Source organism: Triticum aestivum, chromosome 2B, assembly GCF_018294505.1.
Source record: "Triticum aestivum cultivar Chinese Spring chromosome 2B, IWGSC CS RefSeq v2.1, whole genome shotgun sequence".
Taxonomy (NCBI): Eukaryota; Viridiplantae; Streptophyta; class Magnoliopsida; order Poales; family Poaceae; genus Triticum; species Triticum aestivum.
This window is the reverse complement of record NC_057798.1, coordinates 797225059-797246164: the sequence shown is the minus strand read 5'-3', so window position 1 is coordinate 797246164 and position 21106 is coordinate 797225059. Positions and strand designations below refer to the sequence as shown.

Sequence of the window (21106 nt, the reverse complement as noted above, 5' to 3'; positions counted from 1 at the left end):
AGCCATCGCCGTCTCCGGCCGTTTTCGGCCAAACCGCCGCGACAGATCGATGCGCGGGCGAGAGCCCGTTTGAAAGAACCTAACCGCGTGCCAAGTGATGCGCTGTAGCGCGATTCCGGCCATCTCTGGCGTTCGGCCGCCGCAGATGGCCTCGCCGGCGTTGCTCCGGCGCTGGCGCTGACTTGGCACCGGCAGGGCCCGCCTCTGGGTCGCTGCCTGTGGGCCCCCTGGACCCAGTTGACCACGTTGACCGTGGTCAACTATGCTGACTGGGCACTCAGTGCCACTGACGTGCGGGTCCCACTTCTTAATCCTCTAATTAAAACATTTTAATAATTAAAACTAATTAGTTTAGTTAATTAGACACTGACAGATGGGCCCAGTAGTTTTAGTAACTAAATTTAGATTAGTTTGAACTCTGTTTAACCCACTTTCTATTGCAGGTGGGTCCCCATGTCAGTTGACCAGTCAACCGGACAGTTGACTGCTGAAGTCACCCATACGTCATGCTGACATCATTTTCCTTTTCTGTTAATTTTAAATAATTCCAGAAATTGTTTAAACTTGAAAAATTCATAGAAAATAAACCGTATCTCGGATGAAAATGTTTTCTATATTAAAGTTGCTCAGAAAAATTCAACGAATCCGAATACGCGGTCTGTTCATCTCTCACATGCCTCTAACTATCTGAACATGGAACTTTTCCCCTCCGGTCATCTGTCTGACACAGGTCCGGAACCGGGAAAACATTCCCGGTTGAATTCCCCCTTCACCTATATCGTGTAGCCATACGTTAGGTCACTCCCGGCACAACATATTGCCACGTTATGCTTTGTGATGCTATGTTTGCTTTATATTTACTGTTTCTTCCCCCTCTTCTCTCCGGTAGACCCCGAGACCGATGCCGCCCCTGTGATCGACTACGTCGACGACGACCCCTCCTTGCCAGGCAACCAGGCAAGCCCTCCTTTGATCATCCCGATATTGCCCATTCCATTCTCTCATGCTTGCATTAGATTTTGCTACTGTTATTGATTGCTCCTATTCTGATGCATAGCCTGCTTTTGTATCTGCTGTTGTACCTTACCTGCTTATCCTAAACTGCTTAGTATAGGTTGGTTAGTGATCCATCAATGACCCCCACGTTGTCCTTGTTGCCCCTGCTTCATCATTGCAGACCCGATCAACGGGATCGAAGACCAGGCCCCGGCACCGCACATCACTTTCCCCTTAGTTGCTCGACACTGCTGGGTTACTATCGAGTGACGAGGGTGAGACCTCTACAGCACTTCTGATGTTAACCCTGTAGTGTAGCTATTCGGTCGTGGTCATCGAGGGTGATTCCGCCTTAACCACTTCCGATACGACTCTGTCGTGCAACCCCTCAAGTGTGAACCTCGGGGGTGATTCCTCTTACGTTCACCTTGATGATTACATTGAGTGGAGTTCACCGGGGGTGATTCCTCGGGTTTTCCCCTTGATGTTTAGACACATAGTTACTATGATTACTATGACTTTACACTGAACCATGTTACTAAAGACGGGTCGACCCTGAGGGGTACCCGCGCGAGCATAATTGCGAGTGATGTGGAGTCGGGTTGACCTGGAAGGTGCCCGAGAGATAATTACGAGGCGTGGCCGGGCATTCTTAGCCCTTGCCGCAAGTCCTCGAGACGGGGCAACGGGGTCACATCTTTCGTGAGTCTCTGCTTGTTACCGCGCGTTCCTAATCCACTACGATTTGGATATTTGATCCGAGGGGCCTCTGGCCTGATAGCACTAACCATCACGTGGGCATAGTATGGGCGTTCTGCGTCGTGTACATCAGCCGAAGCTTAATAGACGTCAGCGACGGAGCGGCGCGCGCCGGGTTGGACTGGTAAGCTCCTGCCTTTTTAGGGAGGTAGCTAGGTCTGCTCACCGGCCGCCCACGCAACGTGCAGGAGTTCCCGGGGCGATGGCCCATGACCCCTGGGGGCATAGGTTTAGTCCGGCGTGTTTGACCTCTCTATTAAGCCTAGGTCGGGTTGCGGCGTATTGTTTGGCCGAGGCCGGGCATGACCCAGGAAAGTGTGTCCGGCCGGAGTCAATCGAGCGTGGTGGGTAAGTTGGTGCACCCCTGCAGGGAAGAACTAATCTATGCATAGCCTGTCCTACGGTAACGGACACTTGGAGTTGTATCCCGATCGATACAACTAAAACTGGATACTTGTGATGAGAATTGGATGGTGATGAGAATTGGATTGTGATGAGGTGATAACCGGATAGTATGGCTCTGGGATTGCTTTCTCGCAGGGAGTCGAGAAAGGATCTCTGGCCGAGGTTGATAACACTACTACTACTTTACTTTACACTACTCTACTCCCTCCTGTTTGCTGCAAGATGGTGGTTTCCAGAAGATGCTAGTCTTCGATAGGCTAGGCTTTTCCCCCTTGTCTTCTAGCATTCTGCAGCCCAGTCCACATATACAGCCCTCCCTTTGATAATGTTGCATATGTAGTGTAGATCCTTGCTTGCGAGTACTTTGGATGAGTACTCACGGTTGCTTTGCTCCCCCTTTTCCCCATTTTCTTCTTTCCGGTTGATGCAACCAGATGTCGGAGCCCAGGAGTCAGATGCCACCGTCGATGCCTACTACTACGTTAGGAGGCTCCTAGGCTCCCAGGCAGGAGGCCTTGCCTTTTCGATCGATGTTGCTTTTGTGCTAGCCTTCTTAAGGCAAACTTGTTTAACTTATGTCTGTACTCAGATATTGTTGCTTCCGCTGACTCTTGTGTTTTCGAGCTTATGTATTCGAGCCCTCGAGGCCCCTGGCTTGTAATATAAAGCTTGTATTATTTTAATTTGTGTCTAGAGTTGTGTTGTGATATCTTCCCGTGAGTCCTTGATCTTGATCGTACACATTTGCGTGTATGATTAGTGTACGATTGAATCAAGGGCGTCACACTTCCTAGCCGCCGCCGCCGCCTCCTCAGGCCACCACCATCGTCGCTCTTCTTCCGCGGCTCCACGGCGACTTCCTCGACACTGGCTACCCCGACTCGACATCGACCACGGCTACACGCCTACACCACGTACGCTCTCGGCTACTTTGACAAATGGCACAAAGGGCTACCGCCTTGCTTGAGCAACCTCGTCGGTTGCCACTCCAGCCACGACTCCGCGATGCATCGACCGTTACGACTATGGGGGGGTGTCCGTCGGCTTGCCTTCGGATTCTTCTACAGTCTCACTGTCTGCGTCGCTACCGTTGTGACTGCGGGGGGATGTTGAGTATATTGATTATTAGGAAAGACGAGATAGACTAGGATTTGGTCTGTCTTGTCTTGTACTCCAAATTGATCATTGTATTCCTATATATATGCACATGAGGCTCAAGCAATACAACAAACTATTCCACCAAATCCCTCTCTCCTTTCACCCTTACAAAATGGAGAAATGTGCTACCGAGATCACTGGGACATCGATCTCTAGAAACAGACTTGGAACAAATAAAGAGATGCATGCATGTTGGTCTAATCTGTGTCAATCCTGACCGCACCAAGAGGCCTCAAATAACAGAGGTTATTAGTATGCTTGAACAAGTAGAAAGTACTCCCTCCATCTTAAAATAAGTGTCTCAACTTTAGCACAAAGTTGTACCGGCGTTAAGACACTTATTTCGGGACGGAAGGAATTGAACTGCGACAGATGTGATATAGAGCTTGCTTCGGCCCATTTTTACAGTCCAGGTATGGTCACTCAACAGTCACGCGTGAGCGTATGTGTTTTGCTAGTCCTCGCATACTATTGTTAGCATTGTGCTTGAACATCTGCATATCTAAATATCTGAGGACCTTGTATTCATATGTGAGTCCTGTAGTGAGCCGCTGCATCCATCGACACTTGCCAGAGTGGGTGGACTGATGCAGAACATGACCTGGTAGTGATGTGTAGCGTGATGAGCCGATTCCAAGCGGTCGTCCATGCAGACCATCGCGGGGGTAGTCGTGGCATACTCCCACTCGCCTCGTCCTGGATACCACTATAGATTTGAACAGTAAACTCTCGTACACCACGCAACAATGGCGGATTTGACCGACTTGTCAATTCTACATGGCTTAATCACAGTTTGAGTGTGAGGGCTCTGAAATGCTGCTTCTAGTGGCATGTGATGGTACCGAACATTGTTCTGACCTTCTGATTGTGCTGGGATGCTCTGCTCGCATAGATAGTGTATTTGCACATCATCCAAAGGGCTCACTGTTTCCTGAACCTTGGATAGCCAAGTAAGGCAGTACGCTGCCTCCAGTGAGTTTTGTTACAGTTACTTACTCGAATGAGTTTGTGCCTGGTTTACAGACAGATCCGGAACTCAGCTAGTTAGTTTAGCCAAGCTATTAACAAATGGAAGGTTGCAAGTGCTTGTTTCTCTCCCCCTCCAGCTGCTAGCTGGAGCCTAGAAGAACCTGTGGGGTCGATGCTAATTTTGATTATTTCCTCATACTTTTTTTCGATAAAGGGTGGATTTTATTGACTCAAAATGAAGCATCAAGTGGATACAAACACAATGAGCACACACCCAGCCTCTGCATAGCTAGGATGCACACAGCCAACACCAACGCACACACACTAAAAAACTTGCCGGCAAAATGCAAACTCATACAAGACCAAAGCTATGCCGAAGCAAGGAAAAAAAACCCAAAAGTGATCGACAACCTATGACAATGACCATATTTGCACCAACCATCTTTTGACAATAGAAGGACAACGAGATTCTTCAGCGGCACCGCCTTCATGAAGGGAACGACACTCAAGCGTCTTCGTCACCGGATCCAACCAGTAAAAGTCAGATTCTAGGTTTTCACCCTGAAAAAAAAAGTCTGAGCAAATCCGAGCAATGCCTTCAACAAAGTAACGATGCAAAAACATCGTCATTACTAGGTATAACCAACATGGGTCAGACCTTGGGTTTTCACCCCGAAGCTCTAGACCGTGTACTCAAGAAGCACCATCAATTGAAGTCAATCATGAATTGTCGCCACCATTTTTTCACAATCCCAGCAATCACATGTGATGGGTTAATTCCCTCTTCGTCATTGCACAACCACATCCTTTGCATCAAGCCACCATAGATTGAAACTCATCGTCAAAGACAAATTGTCCGGAGCAAGACTGATCGACGTAGGCCGCATCGCTTCAGGCCAAGTGCTAGATCAGATCAACCACCGTGGGCATGGGCTAGAGTAGGCATGCTGGGGCCCCAGCCATGCAAGGCATCGGAGGCCAGGCAGGCAGCCATCTCCAGCAAGCCACGACGTCGCGCCGTCACGCGTGGATCGGCTGCTGCCGAGGTCCGTAGCTGTGGATGTAGCGCAAGGCGAGCGACGGACTAAGGCCACACCGCCGGACACAGCGCCGTCGTTGGAGATGAACATCGCGTCGCCTGGCAGCCGCAGCACTGGGATGCATCCATCTGGTGAGCTGCTGCGGCTGGAACACACCGCACGCGCTGCTGCATCCGCTTGCTCCCGATGCACAACCTCCGTCTGCCCTTGCGAGAGCCTTCACTGCAGCCCGCCACCAATTCAGGAGACCACCAGATCCATCACCTCCGCGCCATTGTAGGGCCTCGCCGCCGCCAACGCTGCTCGAGCTTTGCCCGGCGACCCCTTCCGGCGGCGGCGAGGGGATGGGAGGAGGCGAAGGAGGCCCCGAGCGGACGGATTTTAGCGCCCCGGTCATCATTTCTTCATACTACAGAGTGTTATTAACTTATTGCTTGTCACATCATACATCCTACATCAGTTGCAAGCATGTTCCAATTTAGCACTCTTTCTTGCAGAGACAACGCATAAAAAGGGGTCTGGCGTGGATCATGGCACACACCCCTTCAGTAAAGCCCTCCTTCTGGCAGGCCTTGGCACATGGAGCATGCTTGCATAAGGAAGCCTTACCGGTATAGGTCTTGCTGAACCTGCTGCATGTGTCGGCTTCAGAGCCTACAAAACAACGGATACACAATATGGTGTATCAAAAAGAAAAGAAACTATGATGTTCTATAGAGAAACAAGACAGAAAAAAGTGGCTTGGAATACAAACTTCACATGTGACTAGCAAATGTGTACATCATGCATGGAAGAAGTGCCTTGCTCGTCTAAAGGTGAAATTTTCAGACAACGCTTACCAGGAACCAAGAGGAGTGGCATGAGCAGTAGCAAGCATAGCACGCTTGGCACCTTGAGGTCTCCCATCTCTTTAGGCATAACCAGTAACGACGGCGAGTAAGCGAGTATAGGATATATGCACATCCAACTAGGGTACACGATCTCTTGTAGGCAATGATGATGTGACCTGAAGAAATAAATGTCAAAGATATAATGTTTGCATGATCCTATTGTTGAGTTATATTAGTGATGTCTTTTGACCTTTTGCATTCTAGTCTCTTGACATTCTCTTATAGCCTTTCGGCATCCTCATGTATGTGTATATATGCTGCCTTTGGCATCTTAATAATACAAGTTGCTATTCTCCTAACATCAACATGGTATCATGAGCCTAGGTTAGGGATTTTTTTTTGGGTACCGCAACTTGCCCTTCCGATCCACATCCCTGGCTGTGCTGTTCCACATTGCTGCTGCCTCCCTCCTCCTCTGGTGCCGCAGCACCCATACAGCCAGCCGTGCTCGATCCAGGCCAAGGCTTCTGTTGCTGCAGGTCCGCACTACTAGGAAAAACGCTAGTAGCGCTGGTTTTTGGCCTACCAGTAGCGTGGGACCCCACGCTACTGGTAGGGCGCTACAGCTAACTTTTGAGATGGGTAGCGTAGGCCTTATAACACGCGCTCTTACTATCAACTTAGTAGTAACGTGGGATTTATACCCCACGCTACTACTATGGTCGATCCCGGGGGTACGGTGGGAATCACTTACTAGTAGCGTGGAATTTATAACCCGTGCTACTACTATCAACTTAGTAGTAGCGCGGGTCTATACCCTGCCCTACTATTAATTAGCAGCAGCGCGACCTATATACACCTCGCTGCTGCTAAGCATCTATCTATAAGGTATTTTCTAGTAGTGCCGGATCGAACCGATCCTCTTTCCGATTCGAGTCGTCAGCCACCACCAACCTGATCTCCGCCGCCGACTGTCTCTGTCTACAGTGATGAGCATAAGGGTTATCGGTGTTGGGATCCTGTCGGCCATCGAACGTACTTCTAGGAATGTGACTTTTTATGACTCTCGCCCATTCTGCCCACGACCATCCTCTTCGACTTTTTAAATAGAGGATATCTCTTTTCTCATGTTCCCTGATACACCTCCATATGTGCCGCATATTCCTACTCCTTCAAGTCCAACTGTTGCAGATCCTGACCGCTATTCTCCTAGCCAATATGGCCTTTCGGTTGTACTTGAGCCTACCTCTTATCGTGATGTTGTTGTTCATCCTGAATGGAAGTTTGCGATGGCAGAGGAGATTGCCACACTTGAGCGCAACGACACATGGGATCTGGTTTCTCTTTCTCCCGTGTTCGCCCCATCACTTGTAAGTGGGTCTATAAGATTAAGACTCGCTCTGATGGTTCTCTTGAGCACTGCAAAGCTCGTCTTGTGGCTCGTGGCTTTCACCAAGAGCATGGTCAAGATTATGATGAGACTTTTGCCCCTGTGGCCCATATGACCACCATCCGCACACTTCCCGTTGTGGCCTCTGTTCGTCACTGGTCTGTGTCCCAGCTTGATGTTAAAAATGCCTTTTTTAGTGGTGAGTTGCATGAGGAGGTTTATATGCAGCCACCACCTGGGTATTCAGTTCCCGATGGCATGGTTCGTCGTCTTCGTCGCTCTCTTTATGGCCTTAAGCAAGCCCCTCGCGCTTGGTTTGAGCATTTTGCCTATGTGATCACTGCTGCTAGCTTTTCGCCCAGTGATCACGATCCAGCGTTGTTTTTCCACCTTTCTGCTTGTGGTCACACTCTTCTTTTTCTATATGTTGATGACATGATCATCAGTGGTGACGATTCTGAGTACATTGCCTTTGTCAAGGCCTGTCTTAATGAGCAGTTTCTCACTTCTGATCTTGGTCCTCTTCATTATTTTCTAGGGATTGAGGTTTCCTCCACCTCTGATGGCTTTTTTATTTCCCAAAAAAAGTATATCCAGAATCTTCTTACTCGTGGGGCTCTTAGTGACGAGCGCACTGCTGAGACTCCTATGGAGCTCAATGTTCACCTTCGTGCTTCTGATAGTGAGCCATTGTCTGATCGGACGCGTTATCGCCATCTTGTTTGGAGTCTTGTGTATCTTGCTGTCACTCGTTCCGATATCTCCTATCCCGTTCATATTCTGAGTCAGTTTGTTTCTGCTCCCACTTCAGTTCACTATAGTCACCTTCTTCGTGTTCTATGATATCTTCGTGGCACGATCTCTCGTCATCTCTTTTTTTCCTGTTCCAGCTCATTACAGCTCCAGGCCTATTCGGATGTTACGTGGGCTAGTGATCCTACGGATCGTCGTTCACTTTCTGCCTACTGTGTCTTTCTTGGTGGTTCCCTCATTTCCTGGAAGACGAAGAAACAGATGTAGTTTCCCATTCGAGTGCAGAGGCCGAGTTGCGAGCTATGGCTCTTTTGACGGCAGAGGTGACTTGGTTACGATGGTTACTGGAGGATTTTGGTGTTTCTGTTACTACACCTACCACCCTCCTGTCGGACAGCACATGTGCTATCAGTATTGCACGGGACCCCGTGAAGCATGAGCTTACCAAACATATTGGTGTTGATGCTTCTTATGTGTGTGCTGCTGTGCAAGATCATGTTGTTGCTCTTTAGTACGTGCCTTCTAGGTTACAGCTAGCGGACTTCTCCACGAAGGCTCGGACTAGAGCGCAACATGGATTTCACCTCTCCATACTCAGTGTTGTGGATCCACCATGAGTTTGAGGCCACCATGTCTTTTGGCCTTTTGCATTTCACTCTCTTGACTTCTCTTGTAGCCTTTTGGCATCCTCATGTATGTGTATATATGCTGCCTTTGGCATCTTCATAATACAAGTTGCTATTGTCCTAACATCAACACCTATCTTGAAGATATGCATGACGGAATAACGTTGAAATGTGCATGGAATGTTCACCCACCCTAGATAGCCATGTTGGTGCTCACTTGTATACAGGCGTGTTTGGAACATGGTGCTGTACTCCAAGTATCCAATTCGGCCCCCGTGCTAATCTACATCTTGTGAACAGTAAATTCAAAATAACTACTAGAAAAATCCTAAAAATAATATATATTTTTGTGGTGAAAGATGCTTGCGTGCGTGATATCCGTGCAAAGTTTCAGCTCATTCAGACATCTGAGTAGCTCTCAGCAAAAAGAACAAAATCAGGTCCAAACAGTGCCAAACAATAAAAGATTTCATAGACCCCAAATTTGTCTCTTTTGCTGATAGTTTGTCAGATGTTGAAACACACTGAATTTTTGAACGGAGATCAAGAACTCGAGTATCTTTCACCACAAGGAAGTTTGGGTTTGTTTGAATTCTTTGACTTATTTTTGATGAATTTATTGTTTACCCTCGGGAGCCAAAACGCCCCGTCTTTCTGTACTCCCATTTCTCATGTACCACTTAAAGAATTGACTATATCTTTTACTGCTTTATTACTACTTGAGGATCTTTATGTTTCAACACATTCATGCGACGTCAGACTCAAGGCTATGGTGGAGGCCATCAAAAAGGGAAGTTCTGATAGCTATTGAGCCATTATCTAAGAATTCACGAAACGTGCTAGGAATTTTATTACTTGCAATTTTTTTTCATGAATTTAGAAGTTCGAATATTGAAGCTCGCAACCTTGAGAAGCATGTCCTCTCTTTAGAAGTTGGTCGCCATGCTTGGTTAGGCCACTCCCGTAATCTTCTTTTCGTCCCTGTACACATTGTGACAGATCAATAAAGAGCTTCATGGTTTGTCTAAAAAAACGGCCTGTTTTTTGTTAGCTCGCGCTTTTTTCCTGGTGCAGTTATGTTGTTTAAGAAAAAAAAAAGGAAATACTCATTTTGAACTAAAAATGATCATTAATTTGAAAATCGTTCACTGATTTGAAAAATGTTCATGAATTTTAGAAGTTTCACGAATTGGAAAAAGGTTCCAGATTTTTTAAAAAAATTGTGCAGTTGAAAAATGTTCAAATGCTTTTAAAAATTTCAAGGATTTAAAATATCATGAATTTAGAAAGGTTTCACCAATTCAAAAAAATGTTGCATATTTAAAAAAACATTCTCGTATTTAGAGAAGAAATTTATGAAATTTTCAAAAAGTTCACAATTTTAAAACATATTCATAAATTTATGCAACAACAATGGAAAAAAGATAAAGAAAAAACAGGGAAGACAATAGAAAATAAGAAACCGTCAAAAAGCTTATTTAAGCTTCCCAAAACAAGAAATGGATCAAACGTTTTTGAGCAGCCCATGTATAGGGTGTGCAAATAGTAGACCATGTGTACCCTATCCACCCACAAACTATGCACAATCTCTACTACTTAAAAAGAACGTAAGGTTCCCATTTCACCTTTCTTCCTACCACCATTTCGTCCAACCTTCCATGAACATGATAATCAATCACCTTAATTTACTTATCTTCTGAATCAATTCCACTTTAATTTACTTACCAAACTTCTAATTAAATACAACGTAATTCGCATGGAGAATTTGATGAACATTTATTTGCACCATCGCATTATTATTGACAGATAAATCACAAACTAACATACTGGATATTTATATCCCATTGCAACGCACGGGCATTGTTCTAGTCATCTCTACTACTTAAAAAGAACGTAAGGTTCTCGTTTCACCTTTCTTCCCACCACCATTTCGTCCAACCTTCCATGAACATGATAATCAATCACCTTAATTTACTTATCTTCTGAATCAATTCCACTTTAATTTACTTACCAAACTTCTAATTAAATACAACGTAATTCGCAGGGAGAATTTGACGAACATTTATTTGCACCATCGCATTACTATTGACAGGTAAATCACAAACTAACATACTGGATATTTATATCTCGTTGCAACGCACGGGCATTGTTCTAGTCATCTAAAAAAAGAGGAAAGGACAGATCACACGAGGGGAAAAACCTATTTGACGCATTTTGCGTCAAGATTTCGCTGTTTCCTACACGACATCGTGCGATCGTTCTTATTGGGCCGGCCTATTTAAGCATTGCGCTGTTCCCTTTTTTTTTAAGGTTCCCAGCCGGTTTTTCTGGTTTCCTGAACCCTTTTTATTTTGTTTTTCAGTTTTCCTGTTTGATTTTTGGTTTTCCTTGGTTTTTTTTTTCCTTTTTCCTATTTTCTTTTTCTTCTTCTTTTTCTTCTTTCTTCTTTCTTTTTCCTTTTTCTCTTCCTTTTTTGTTTCTTTTTATTCCTTTTTTAATTTCCTTTCTATTTTTCAATTTGTTCCTTCTAAAAATACATGTTTACAGAATAATTCGGAAATTTTAATGTTTGTGCTTTTAGAAATGTTTAATTTTTCAAAAAATAGTAGTATTTTAAAAAAAGTATGTAGTCAAAAAAAGTTCCTGCTTTCAAAATTGTTCACAAATTTCAAACTATGTTCTTACTTTTCAATTTTTGTCATGTATTAATAAATTGTTCATGTTTCCAATTTTGTTTGTGATTTCAAAAAAAATTCTGAAATTCATAATATGTTTGTCATTTAAAATATTGTTCCTGCTTTGAAATTTTGTGCATAAATTGGAAAAAAAATTATGCTTCGAAAATTTCTTCGTCAATTCAATAAAAGTTTGCATTTTAATTTTCCATTCACAAATTCAAAGCTGTTCATACTTTAAAATGTCTTTGCAAATTCAAAAAATATTTGGGAATTGCAAATCCAGCTTTCGAAATTCCTAATTCAAAATATGTTCGTATTGAAAAAAATAAAATAAATATTCTAGAATTTTGAAAAATATTCCAGCATTCGCGGTGGTTAACCTCGGCGCCAACCTCTGGGCTGTACGCGTCAACCGGCTCCAGTCCACGGTCTGGGTCGACTCGGGCGTCACCATCGGGGAGCTGTACTACGCCATCGCCAAGAGCGACTCCCGGCTCGCGTTCCCGGCCGGCGAGTGCCCCACCATCGGCGTGGGCGACCACTTGAGCGGCAGCGGCAGCGGCATGATGATGCTCAAGCACGGCCTCTCCAGCGACAAGATGCTCTACGCCAAGTTGCTCAACGCCCAGGAAGATGCGGAGCCGGCTGCCGCTGGGGGCGCAACGAGTGAAATTTCTTCACTCCAGGCTAATTTTTTCACCGGCAGCCCCCCAGGCGGCGAAAAAAATGCCTCCTGAGGGGCTCAACGGCTGGAGATGCTCTTATCCCTGTTTGGAAACGCTCCCAAGGTTTAAAATAGACCGGGAACAAAGGGTTTGGTGTGCTAATTTCAGGGAATGAAAGTTCAGGGTTTGATTTAGCTTTGGTCTACAAATTCAAGGTTTATTTTGAATCGGGCGTCACCATCGGGGAGCTGTACTACACCATCGCCAAGAGCGACTCCCGGCTCGCGTTCCCGGCTGGCGAGTGCCCCACCATCGGTGTGGGCAACCACTTGAGCGGCAGCGGCATCGGCATGATGATGCTCAAGCACGGCCTCTCCAGCGACAAGATGCTCTACGCCAAGTTGCTCAACGCTCGGGAAGATGCGGAGCCGGCTACCGCTGGGGGCGCAACGAGTGAAAATTTCTTCACTCCGGGCTAATTTTTTTCACCGGCAGCCCCCCAGGCGGCGAAAAAAATGCCTCCTGGGGGGCTCAACGGCTGGAGATGCTCTTATCCCTGTTTGGAAACGCTCCCAAGGTTTAAAATAGACCGGGAACAAAGGGTTCGGTGTGCTAATTTCAGGAAATGAAATTTCAGGGTTTGATTTAGCTTTGGTCTACAAATTCAAGGTTAATTTTGGACTTTTTTCCGTTTTGACCCCTTTGCCGTAGTTTGCACAATGTGGCCCCTAATTCTTAAATAATTCACGATCTAGCCTTTTTCCAGCCGCCGTAGTCTCTGGCGGTAGGATAACAAAGATTACCACCACAAGCTCTCACAATAGGACCTAACTACGCAGTCATGCCTGTTCGACGTAAAAAATACCCTACCATCAAGGCTCTTGGCGGCAGACACTAGTGAGCAGCGAAGAAATCGATTTAAAACACATGTCGCTTTAGGCCGGCCACTGTAAAGGTGCAGCTTACTGCTCTAGCCCCCTTTCGCTTTTATCCTTTTGCTTTTATCGTTGCGCAACATGCATGCATGCACTTGAGGATGTACTGCACCATCCATACATCGTCTGCCCCACCATGACACGCAAACTAGAAAGGATAGCTAGGGTGAAGCGGCAAGGGTGGGGTAGGGAGGCCAGTTATTGCCGATTGGAGATGCCGTGACTATTACTCTCTCTCCCTTTCATAATATTTCTAACACTAGTGTAGTGTCATTATATCATGGGACGGAGGGAGTACATAATACTATTATCTCATCGAAGAAATGACTAGGTAATTCTACGTACACCAAGAAAACAGTAGGACCAGGTGACATCCCACGTGCACAACAGAGTTGCCACCATTGATCAATTCGATTCCAGGCGCACAGCAGAGTGCCAGCAGTCCAAACGTATGTCGTACGTACGCTAGCGAGGTCGGCATTTGTAGGGTGTGTTTGGTTGCGGTAGTGACTAGTAGTTGCATTGCATAGACATCTCAACCCAGTCTGGCTATGGAAAAACAGCCTCATATGCGACATCTGCGAGTTGTTTGGTTGCCTGCATATAGACTTCCTGCATTAGGGGATCAACTTTCGCACGTTGTTTGGTTGCCTGCATTGTCTCGGCGCATACAACTACATGCTATTTGGTTGCCCGCATGGGGTATGATTAAGAGCTAGCACTTGCACTTAGCACACACGGTTAAGAGATAGCAGAGAAAGTGGGAGAAGAAATGTAGTGTGCGTCGGACCATGGCGACTGCGGTGGATAGTGGCCGTGACGCCGTGTCCGACATAACGAGCATGGAGTCGTGGACGAGCAACCCCGTCGGCGGCACGGCGAGCGACACCGTCGACGAACTAGTCGCGGTGCCCGCGCAAAGACAGTGGACAGAGGAGAAGAATGCAGTGCTCGCGCCATGGTATCCTCCGTGTAGTAGGACGAGAGAGGAGGCCGAGATGATTGACGCCGAAACGACTCCAGTGTAGTGGGACGAGAGAGAGGAGGCCGAGATGATCGACCCCGTCGGTGGCAGAGAAGAACAGAGGAGAAGAACTCCGTCAGTGTGCGCGCCATGGCGGCTGAACTGTAGTAGGATAATGGAGAGAAGGCCGAGATGAACGACGGCGCCGATGACGCTACCGCAGCAAGATGCGAAAGAGGAGTCCGAGAGAAACCACACCGACTAGAGGAAATTTCAAACAATCGATCGTGTGCGACGAATTTGACAAAATTCGTCCAAAACAGCTCCAAACGGGAACAAGAGATTGAGCATGTACGGTCGAGAAACTACAAACCGATCGCCTGAATGAAACTGTAGCATCCATGTGCATCTTTTTCGTGTAGAGCTTACCTCGAATCGAAGCACCGTTGTGTAGATTAGAGGGACATGGTAGAGAGGAGCTTACTAGAGGTTGAAGAAGACACCACGTAAATAGCTCACATCCCTCCCGTTTCTCCTCGTGCAAGGGCCGCTCGCTGCGCTTCCGCTCGGCCTGAAACTGTCGATTCCTAGGTTTCCAGCGAGCCATGCCCAAAGGTGCTTTAAGAAGCGTGCAATGCAGGCCCAATAGTGTATGCAGGCTACCAAACAGGCCGGATCCTTCCCGCGCGGGCCTGGTTGGACCTTATGCGGGCAACGAAACACGCCCGTAATGTGGGCGGTGGCCCTGGCCCGCGATCTGGACTGCTTGGATGGAACCCCCGAGTTGCGGCCTCAGCAGCCGCTGATGGAGCTCCACACGTGCAGCTTTCAACGTCGTGGAATACACACAAATGCCGACCTCGGCTGGGGACTACCGGATCGAACGGTGATGTGCGCACATACGACACACTGCATCGCACGGGCTCTGTCGGAGTTGACGCAGCGGGATGGAGACCGTGTGTGGGAAGGATCTCCTTGGCATATCAATAAGCATGCGGTGATTCTTTCAGAATTTGATGAGTGCATGTGCCCGTCAGAACTCAGATTTGACAAGCTTCAAGACTGGGCAAGAGGCCAAGAGTTGTCAGTCTCCCCTTCAATCTAATGAAGCGTGGAGCAAGGCAATAGCAAAACAGAATGATAAGGAGGCTAGTTCCATTCAATTTGATCATGGCGGTGGCTACCTGCGTGCAAGGGTAACCCTAGATGTCGCTAAACCGCTAAGGAGGTGGATACTTATTGAGTATTCAAGACGAGGAACTACATATCCGTATGATATCCAATATGAGAATATTCCTATTCCTCACTTTTGTTTTTCATGTGGTGGCCTGGACCACTCTGATCTTATTTGCCTGATGCCTAGAACCAGAGAAGAACATGGCAATATTCTGTTTGGGAAAGGTCTCCGGCCGCCGGATGAAAGGAAAAAAAGACTACATCCAATGAGAGCTCCTCCAAGACCCAGCAGCCAAAATCAAGTAAGAATGATACAAGGAACTCGAGTACTACAGCAGATGATGCAGAGGTGAACTCTCCTGTGAAATGCAATTCAGCACCAAAACGGAAAGGAGGTCTGCCAACACAAATTTACCGCAAGGTTGAGCTACCGCTTCTGACAGATCATGCTCATGTTTCTGGAGGGAACGAGCTCACCGATGCGAGTCTGGAGGAGAGAGTGGTGGAAGATGAGAATGATGGCACCATCAAAGAATCCAATAAAAAGAAACCCACCCCCACCCCCCTAGCTCTGAATCTTCGGTAGCGGCTGCAAATAAGCCCTGCTCGTCCCAATGATTTGTCTAATTTGGAACTGTTGGGGGCTTGGGAACCCCGAGGCAGTTCGAGAGCTTCACAATGTCGTGAAGCAAGAAGGGCCTGCTCTTGTCTTTGTTACTGAGACGAAGATTCGAGCAAGAAGGGCCTACTTTTGGACGCCGCTATTGGGTCCTTTTGAAGATCCAACACCTATATCGTTGCCTATGTAAACTCCGCTGTTGTCACTGAGGTGGTCTACATCCACCTGTTAATATCCATAATGGCACTATTGTGTACAACTACTTATTTCTACGGCTATTCTCTGCTTCAAATGTCAGTTGCCTAATTAACAGCAACATCAAACACGCTAATTAGTGTACAAAAGCATGTGCAAGGGGCGCCAACTAGCTGGCACTGCCAAGCTCCCGCTCAGGAGGCGCGCCCTTGGCACGCCCCAACCACTAGTAGAGCTAGAATACGTGGGTGTTGGCACATCATCGGTTCCAAAGTGCCCAAGGCATCATTTTTTTCTGCTTGAGCCTTGGACGCGCTTTAGGTAGCGTGTTTCTGTCTGATTTAATTCTTTTGTCAGGTTAAAGAGAACTGCTTACTTTGTAAACCCACGGGCGCGCTAACATTTGGTTGACCGTTGACTGTGGGTCGTCGCTTCACATGCATGTTTTTTGTTTTTGAAGCTTCGACATGCGTACACACATATACAGAGACTGACGCGCAGGAGCATATCATATGCGTTGGTTGGGCTTTGCGCGTAAATACCTACTACCCATTTGGCTGGTGTGTAACCAGTCCAATCTCCATAGCCTTTTAATTCATATCGTGGATGAGGACAAGAAGACACACCGTGTATTTGGCTGGAGCTCTGTTTTTATCAAGTGGTGAGGTGACAAACTCTGCACTGCTTTGTTCCTTCCTTGTTAGTTGTTACCCATCCTTCCCCTCCTCTGCAAGTAAGGGTGGGTCAACGATCGATCGGACCCTCACCTTCTCCGTCCTCGTCGATCCGCCCCACTCGACTTGCGCATCCTATCCGGACTCAGGATTCATCCCCTACGCACTATCTGTGAGCGAACCTTACTTGATCCACCTTTTCTTTTACTTGTTTCCTCTGCTCTAATCCAAGTGCTGTAGTAGTTTTTCCTTCTCTACACCCCATGCATCCACTCCAGTTTGTTGCGGATCTGTTTGCACGTTGCGTTGCATGGGGAGAGGACCGGAACTGATACGAGTTTAATTTGTTTCTTCTATCCAGACACGGGTTTGAAGGTTTATATTGCTGGCAGACTGTTCGTGGAGCCTTACTTGTAGGCGATGGTGTTTCCCAAACACCAGTAGTGCTGTTTTTATGTGCACTAGGGACTGTAAATTGCTACATCTGCAGAGACCATGGCGCCAGCTGGTAGGTTGGTCGTACAGGTTGCAGGAGCGGACCTGGAGGACCTATATTGCCGAGGTACCACCATGGCCTTTGTGGTCCTCAGCTTTGATTCCCAGCAGTTTCGCACGAGTGTCAAGTACAAGAAACGTATGTTCTCCCTAGAGTGGGAGTGGGACGAGCGATTCTACTTCTACCCCCTGTCGTCTTCATATAATGTTCATAATCTTGTTCTTGAAGCGAGTGTGTATAGCACGGACGAATCCTTCCCCGGTCAAAATTCTTTCCATGGCAAGGCCACAATAAATATGAGCTCATTCTGGCCGTTCAATCCTTCTACACGGCCATCCCGGTATCCTCTGGAAAAGCGTTTCATGCTCTTCCCTGTTGTGTCAGGGAAATTGGATCTAAATGTATACTATGACCCCCCTGACTTCGACAGTGATAGGGAGGACTCCATCAGAGGCAATTGGCTCCTTCATGGCAACTATCCAGCCCCAGTGGGGATGTGTGTGGAGGTCGTAAGTGCTCAAAACCTCAGGCCCAAGGACGACAGAACTTCTGGTTGGACTTGCGTCGAGGTTTCCTTCGATTTTTTCCGGCTCCGCACCGCAAACTGTGAGACAGATGTGAATCCGGTGTGGAACCAGCGCTTCTACTTCGACATGTGGGAACCATCTAATCTTCATCTCCTTAATATTGAAGCATATGTTTACCGAGTCGACACTTCGTTCAAACGTTCCAAGACCTTACTTGGGAAGGTCACAATTGCTGGAAAATCATGCGGGCCCTTCTCTGAAGCTGTACTATTATTTCATCCACTGGAGAAGCCTTCGATGTTCTCGCTTGTGAGCGGGGAATTATGTCTGAAAGTGTACACCATTGACTTGGGAAGCATACCACATGATGAGAGTTCACTACCACTACCACGAGATGTACTATTCCAACATTTTAAAGGAATCACAAATAACTTGGAAAGCATATCACAGGATGAGAGTTCAAGACCGCGAGATGTATCATTGCAATATTTGAAAGAAATCACAAATAACTTTACCGACGAGCGAATACTAGGCCACGGTGGTTTCGGTGTGGTATATAAGGTAAGGTCGCATATTTCTTTTGTTTAAAACTTTGTCAATCTTTCAAATTTTCAAATATGTGTAACTGGACTATCCATAAAAATAAGATAATTTTAAACAGGGTGTGCTACAAAATGGGGAGATTATTGCTGTGAAGAAGATAGCGTCGTCATTCATGCTTGGCCAGAAGCAATTTGAGAATGAGGTTTATCATCTTATGATGCTTAAGCACCCTAATATAGTGCGATTCATAGGCTACTGCTATGAAACACGAAATGAGTGTTTAGAGTACGAAGGGAAACATGTTTTTGCAGAGACGCCGGAAAGGTTACTTTGCTTGGAGTATCTATCCAAGGGAAGCCTTGATAAGTATATAACAGGTACGCCACTCCATATGAAGTTAGAGAAACTTTCATCATAAAAAAATTGTATTTTATTCACACATGGTCTTGGTATCACTGAAAACTTGTAGTGAAAAATTGTGACCCTTTCGCATGTATTACCTAGAGAACAACAATCATAGTGTTATGATGCTCTTCTTATGGTTAAAAATGCAGATGAATCTTCCGGACTTGATTGGAGCACACGCTACAAAATAATCGAGGGGGTTTGCTATGGCTTATGTTACCTCCATGAGCAAACAGACAAGCCTATTATTCACCTTGACTTGAAGCCTGCAAACATACTGCTCGATGATGATATGGTGCCGAAAATCACCGACTTTGGTTTGTCAAGACCGCTTGATAAACAAAAAACTGTTTGCACTTCATCTCGTGACGGAACATTGTAAGTTAGTGCAAGTTCTTAATACCATACCTTTTAGTAAATATGTGCTTTCATTACAATCACATTAACATTCAAAAATTGTACTCATGGTGTGATTCAGTGGTTACATGGCACCAGAATTTTTACATGAAGGTAAAATCACACCAAAGTCAGACATATTCAGTTTGGGCGTAATAATCATGGAGATAGTAATAGGAGACAGGAACTATCCAGATACTGGAACACCTTCAGATGACTTTATGGAGCTTGTAAGGAAAACATTCTCGCCGAGTAAAACGAGGTCTTTGTTTTACATAAACGGTGTTGCGTTTTATCTTTTGCACACTAGCATTCTAGATGTATGTTTGGATTCTACATCTACAGACTCTTGGTAAATGGAGAAATATGTCGCGCGAATCAACAGGGGAAGCCATCCTAGAGACAGATTGCGAACAAATAAAGAGATGCCTCGAGGTAGGTCTAGTCTGTGTGAATCCTGACCGCTCCAAGAGGCCTCCAATAGCGAAGGTCATCAGTATGCTCCAAGGATTAGAAAGTATCACCTGCAGTTTTAGCAACGAGGCAGCATCATCAGCAGGCCAGGTATGATGACTTATACCATTAATGCATCTTTGTGGACCCTTTCTTTCTCTCTTTGGATGGCCACATGTTACACCCCTTGAATAGTATCTAAATATCTTCATCTGTGGCGCTTCCATATTCATATGCAGGGTGTTGAGCCACAGGATCGACCCAGGAAGAGATCGCGCACCGGCAGGCATTAGATTGACTGGCTTCTTTGCGAGTATTACTTGGTGTCTTGTTTGATTCGTGTATGTATGCCGTGATTTGCAATTTTCCTCGTGCAGTTCACCAACAAATCTTTGGGAGACGGTAGCATGGGTTATCTTCAACCCATTTGGATGACGAGCTAATAATAGGCTAGGTGTATAGACATCATAGCCTGTTGCTATCTTCGCCGGTTGTGGCATCTTTTATTTTCCTTTTTTGTTAAGCTCCGTTTGTGAGTCAGATTTGAACCTCAGACTTTGTTCTGCATTTTGTTTAATAATATGGCTGCATGCATCATTCTGATGCAGAGGTCGTGGGTTATCCTTATTTTCCAAAAAATAAAAAGTTCACCAACAAATCGTTAGCCATTTTGATGGTGTATCTGATGACTGTTTTTGTTATCTGTATCTGTTGTTGCGCTAGCTGCCTCTTGTTAATTGTTGAATCAACCGGATATCACTATCAACCTCCGCTTCGAGTGGTTTTTTAGGAGTAGCACTTTATTTTTAACAGCCTGTCATATCAATAATCTAACAACAATCCACAGTAGTGCCACCAAAAACAATGGCCCATGGAACAATCAAGGATGGCGGATTGGCGGTGAGTAAAAACTACAATTAGGATGATCCTTTTTTCTAGAATGATTTATTTGCTGCCAAAATTTGGCTTGCCAATGTGTAGGTGAGTCAAATAATTGGCTAGCAATTGTTGACACCTAACATACCTTGGCTTAGCAATTGTTGACACCTAACATACCTTATTGTCTGTAATCATCAAATTAAGGGAGAAGTACAGGAGTCCACAGACATGTCCGGGCTCATCAAAAAGTCATCCAGACCCAGCCCGCAAGCTCTCTCACCACAGACAAAGAAAGAAAGTGAATTGGATTGCCTGAAAAAATAGTTGTGTACATACGAACGTGCACGTGAACATTGATGATCTTCGTTTGATGTTTGTCGTTGAAAATGGCCTAACCAACCTAAGACATGCTCGAAAACAAACTTTTGAATTTAGCAAAAGGAGCTCTACGATTTAGGGTTCAATCGTGTGGTGGTGATCTGCAACGTGATGAGCCAAAGCACATACCCTGATGCATGGAATATGGATTCAATCCTCTTCATCCACCTGGGGCAAAATCCTCTTTGGTAAGACAT

General features: G+C 46.0%; 1 protein-coding gene across 1 annotated transcript; it reads left to right on the top strand.

The window, feature by feature from the left end:
• The first annotated feature begins 16772 nt into the window (after positions 1 to 16772).
• On the top strand, positions 16773 to 20316 carry LOC123042843 (lysM domain receptor-like kinase 10). The gene is made up of 6 exons (XM_044465217.1): positions 16773 to 17004; positions 17194 to 18416; positions 18517 to 18775; positions 18953 to 19181; positions 19282 to 19763; positions 19892 to 20316. The coding sequence occupies exons 2-5, from the start codon at positions 17328 to 17330 to the stop codon at positions 19553 to 19555; spliced, it is 1851 nt and encodes a 616-aa protein (XP_044321152.1). The 5' UTR covers positions 16773 to 17004; positions 17194 to 17327; the 3' UTR covers positions 19556 to 19763; positions 19892 to 20316.
• Positions 20317 to 21106: the final 790 nt, after the last annotated feature.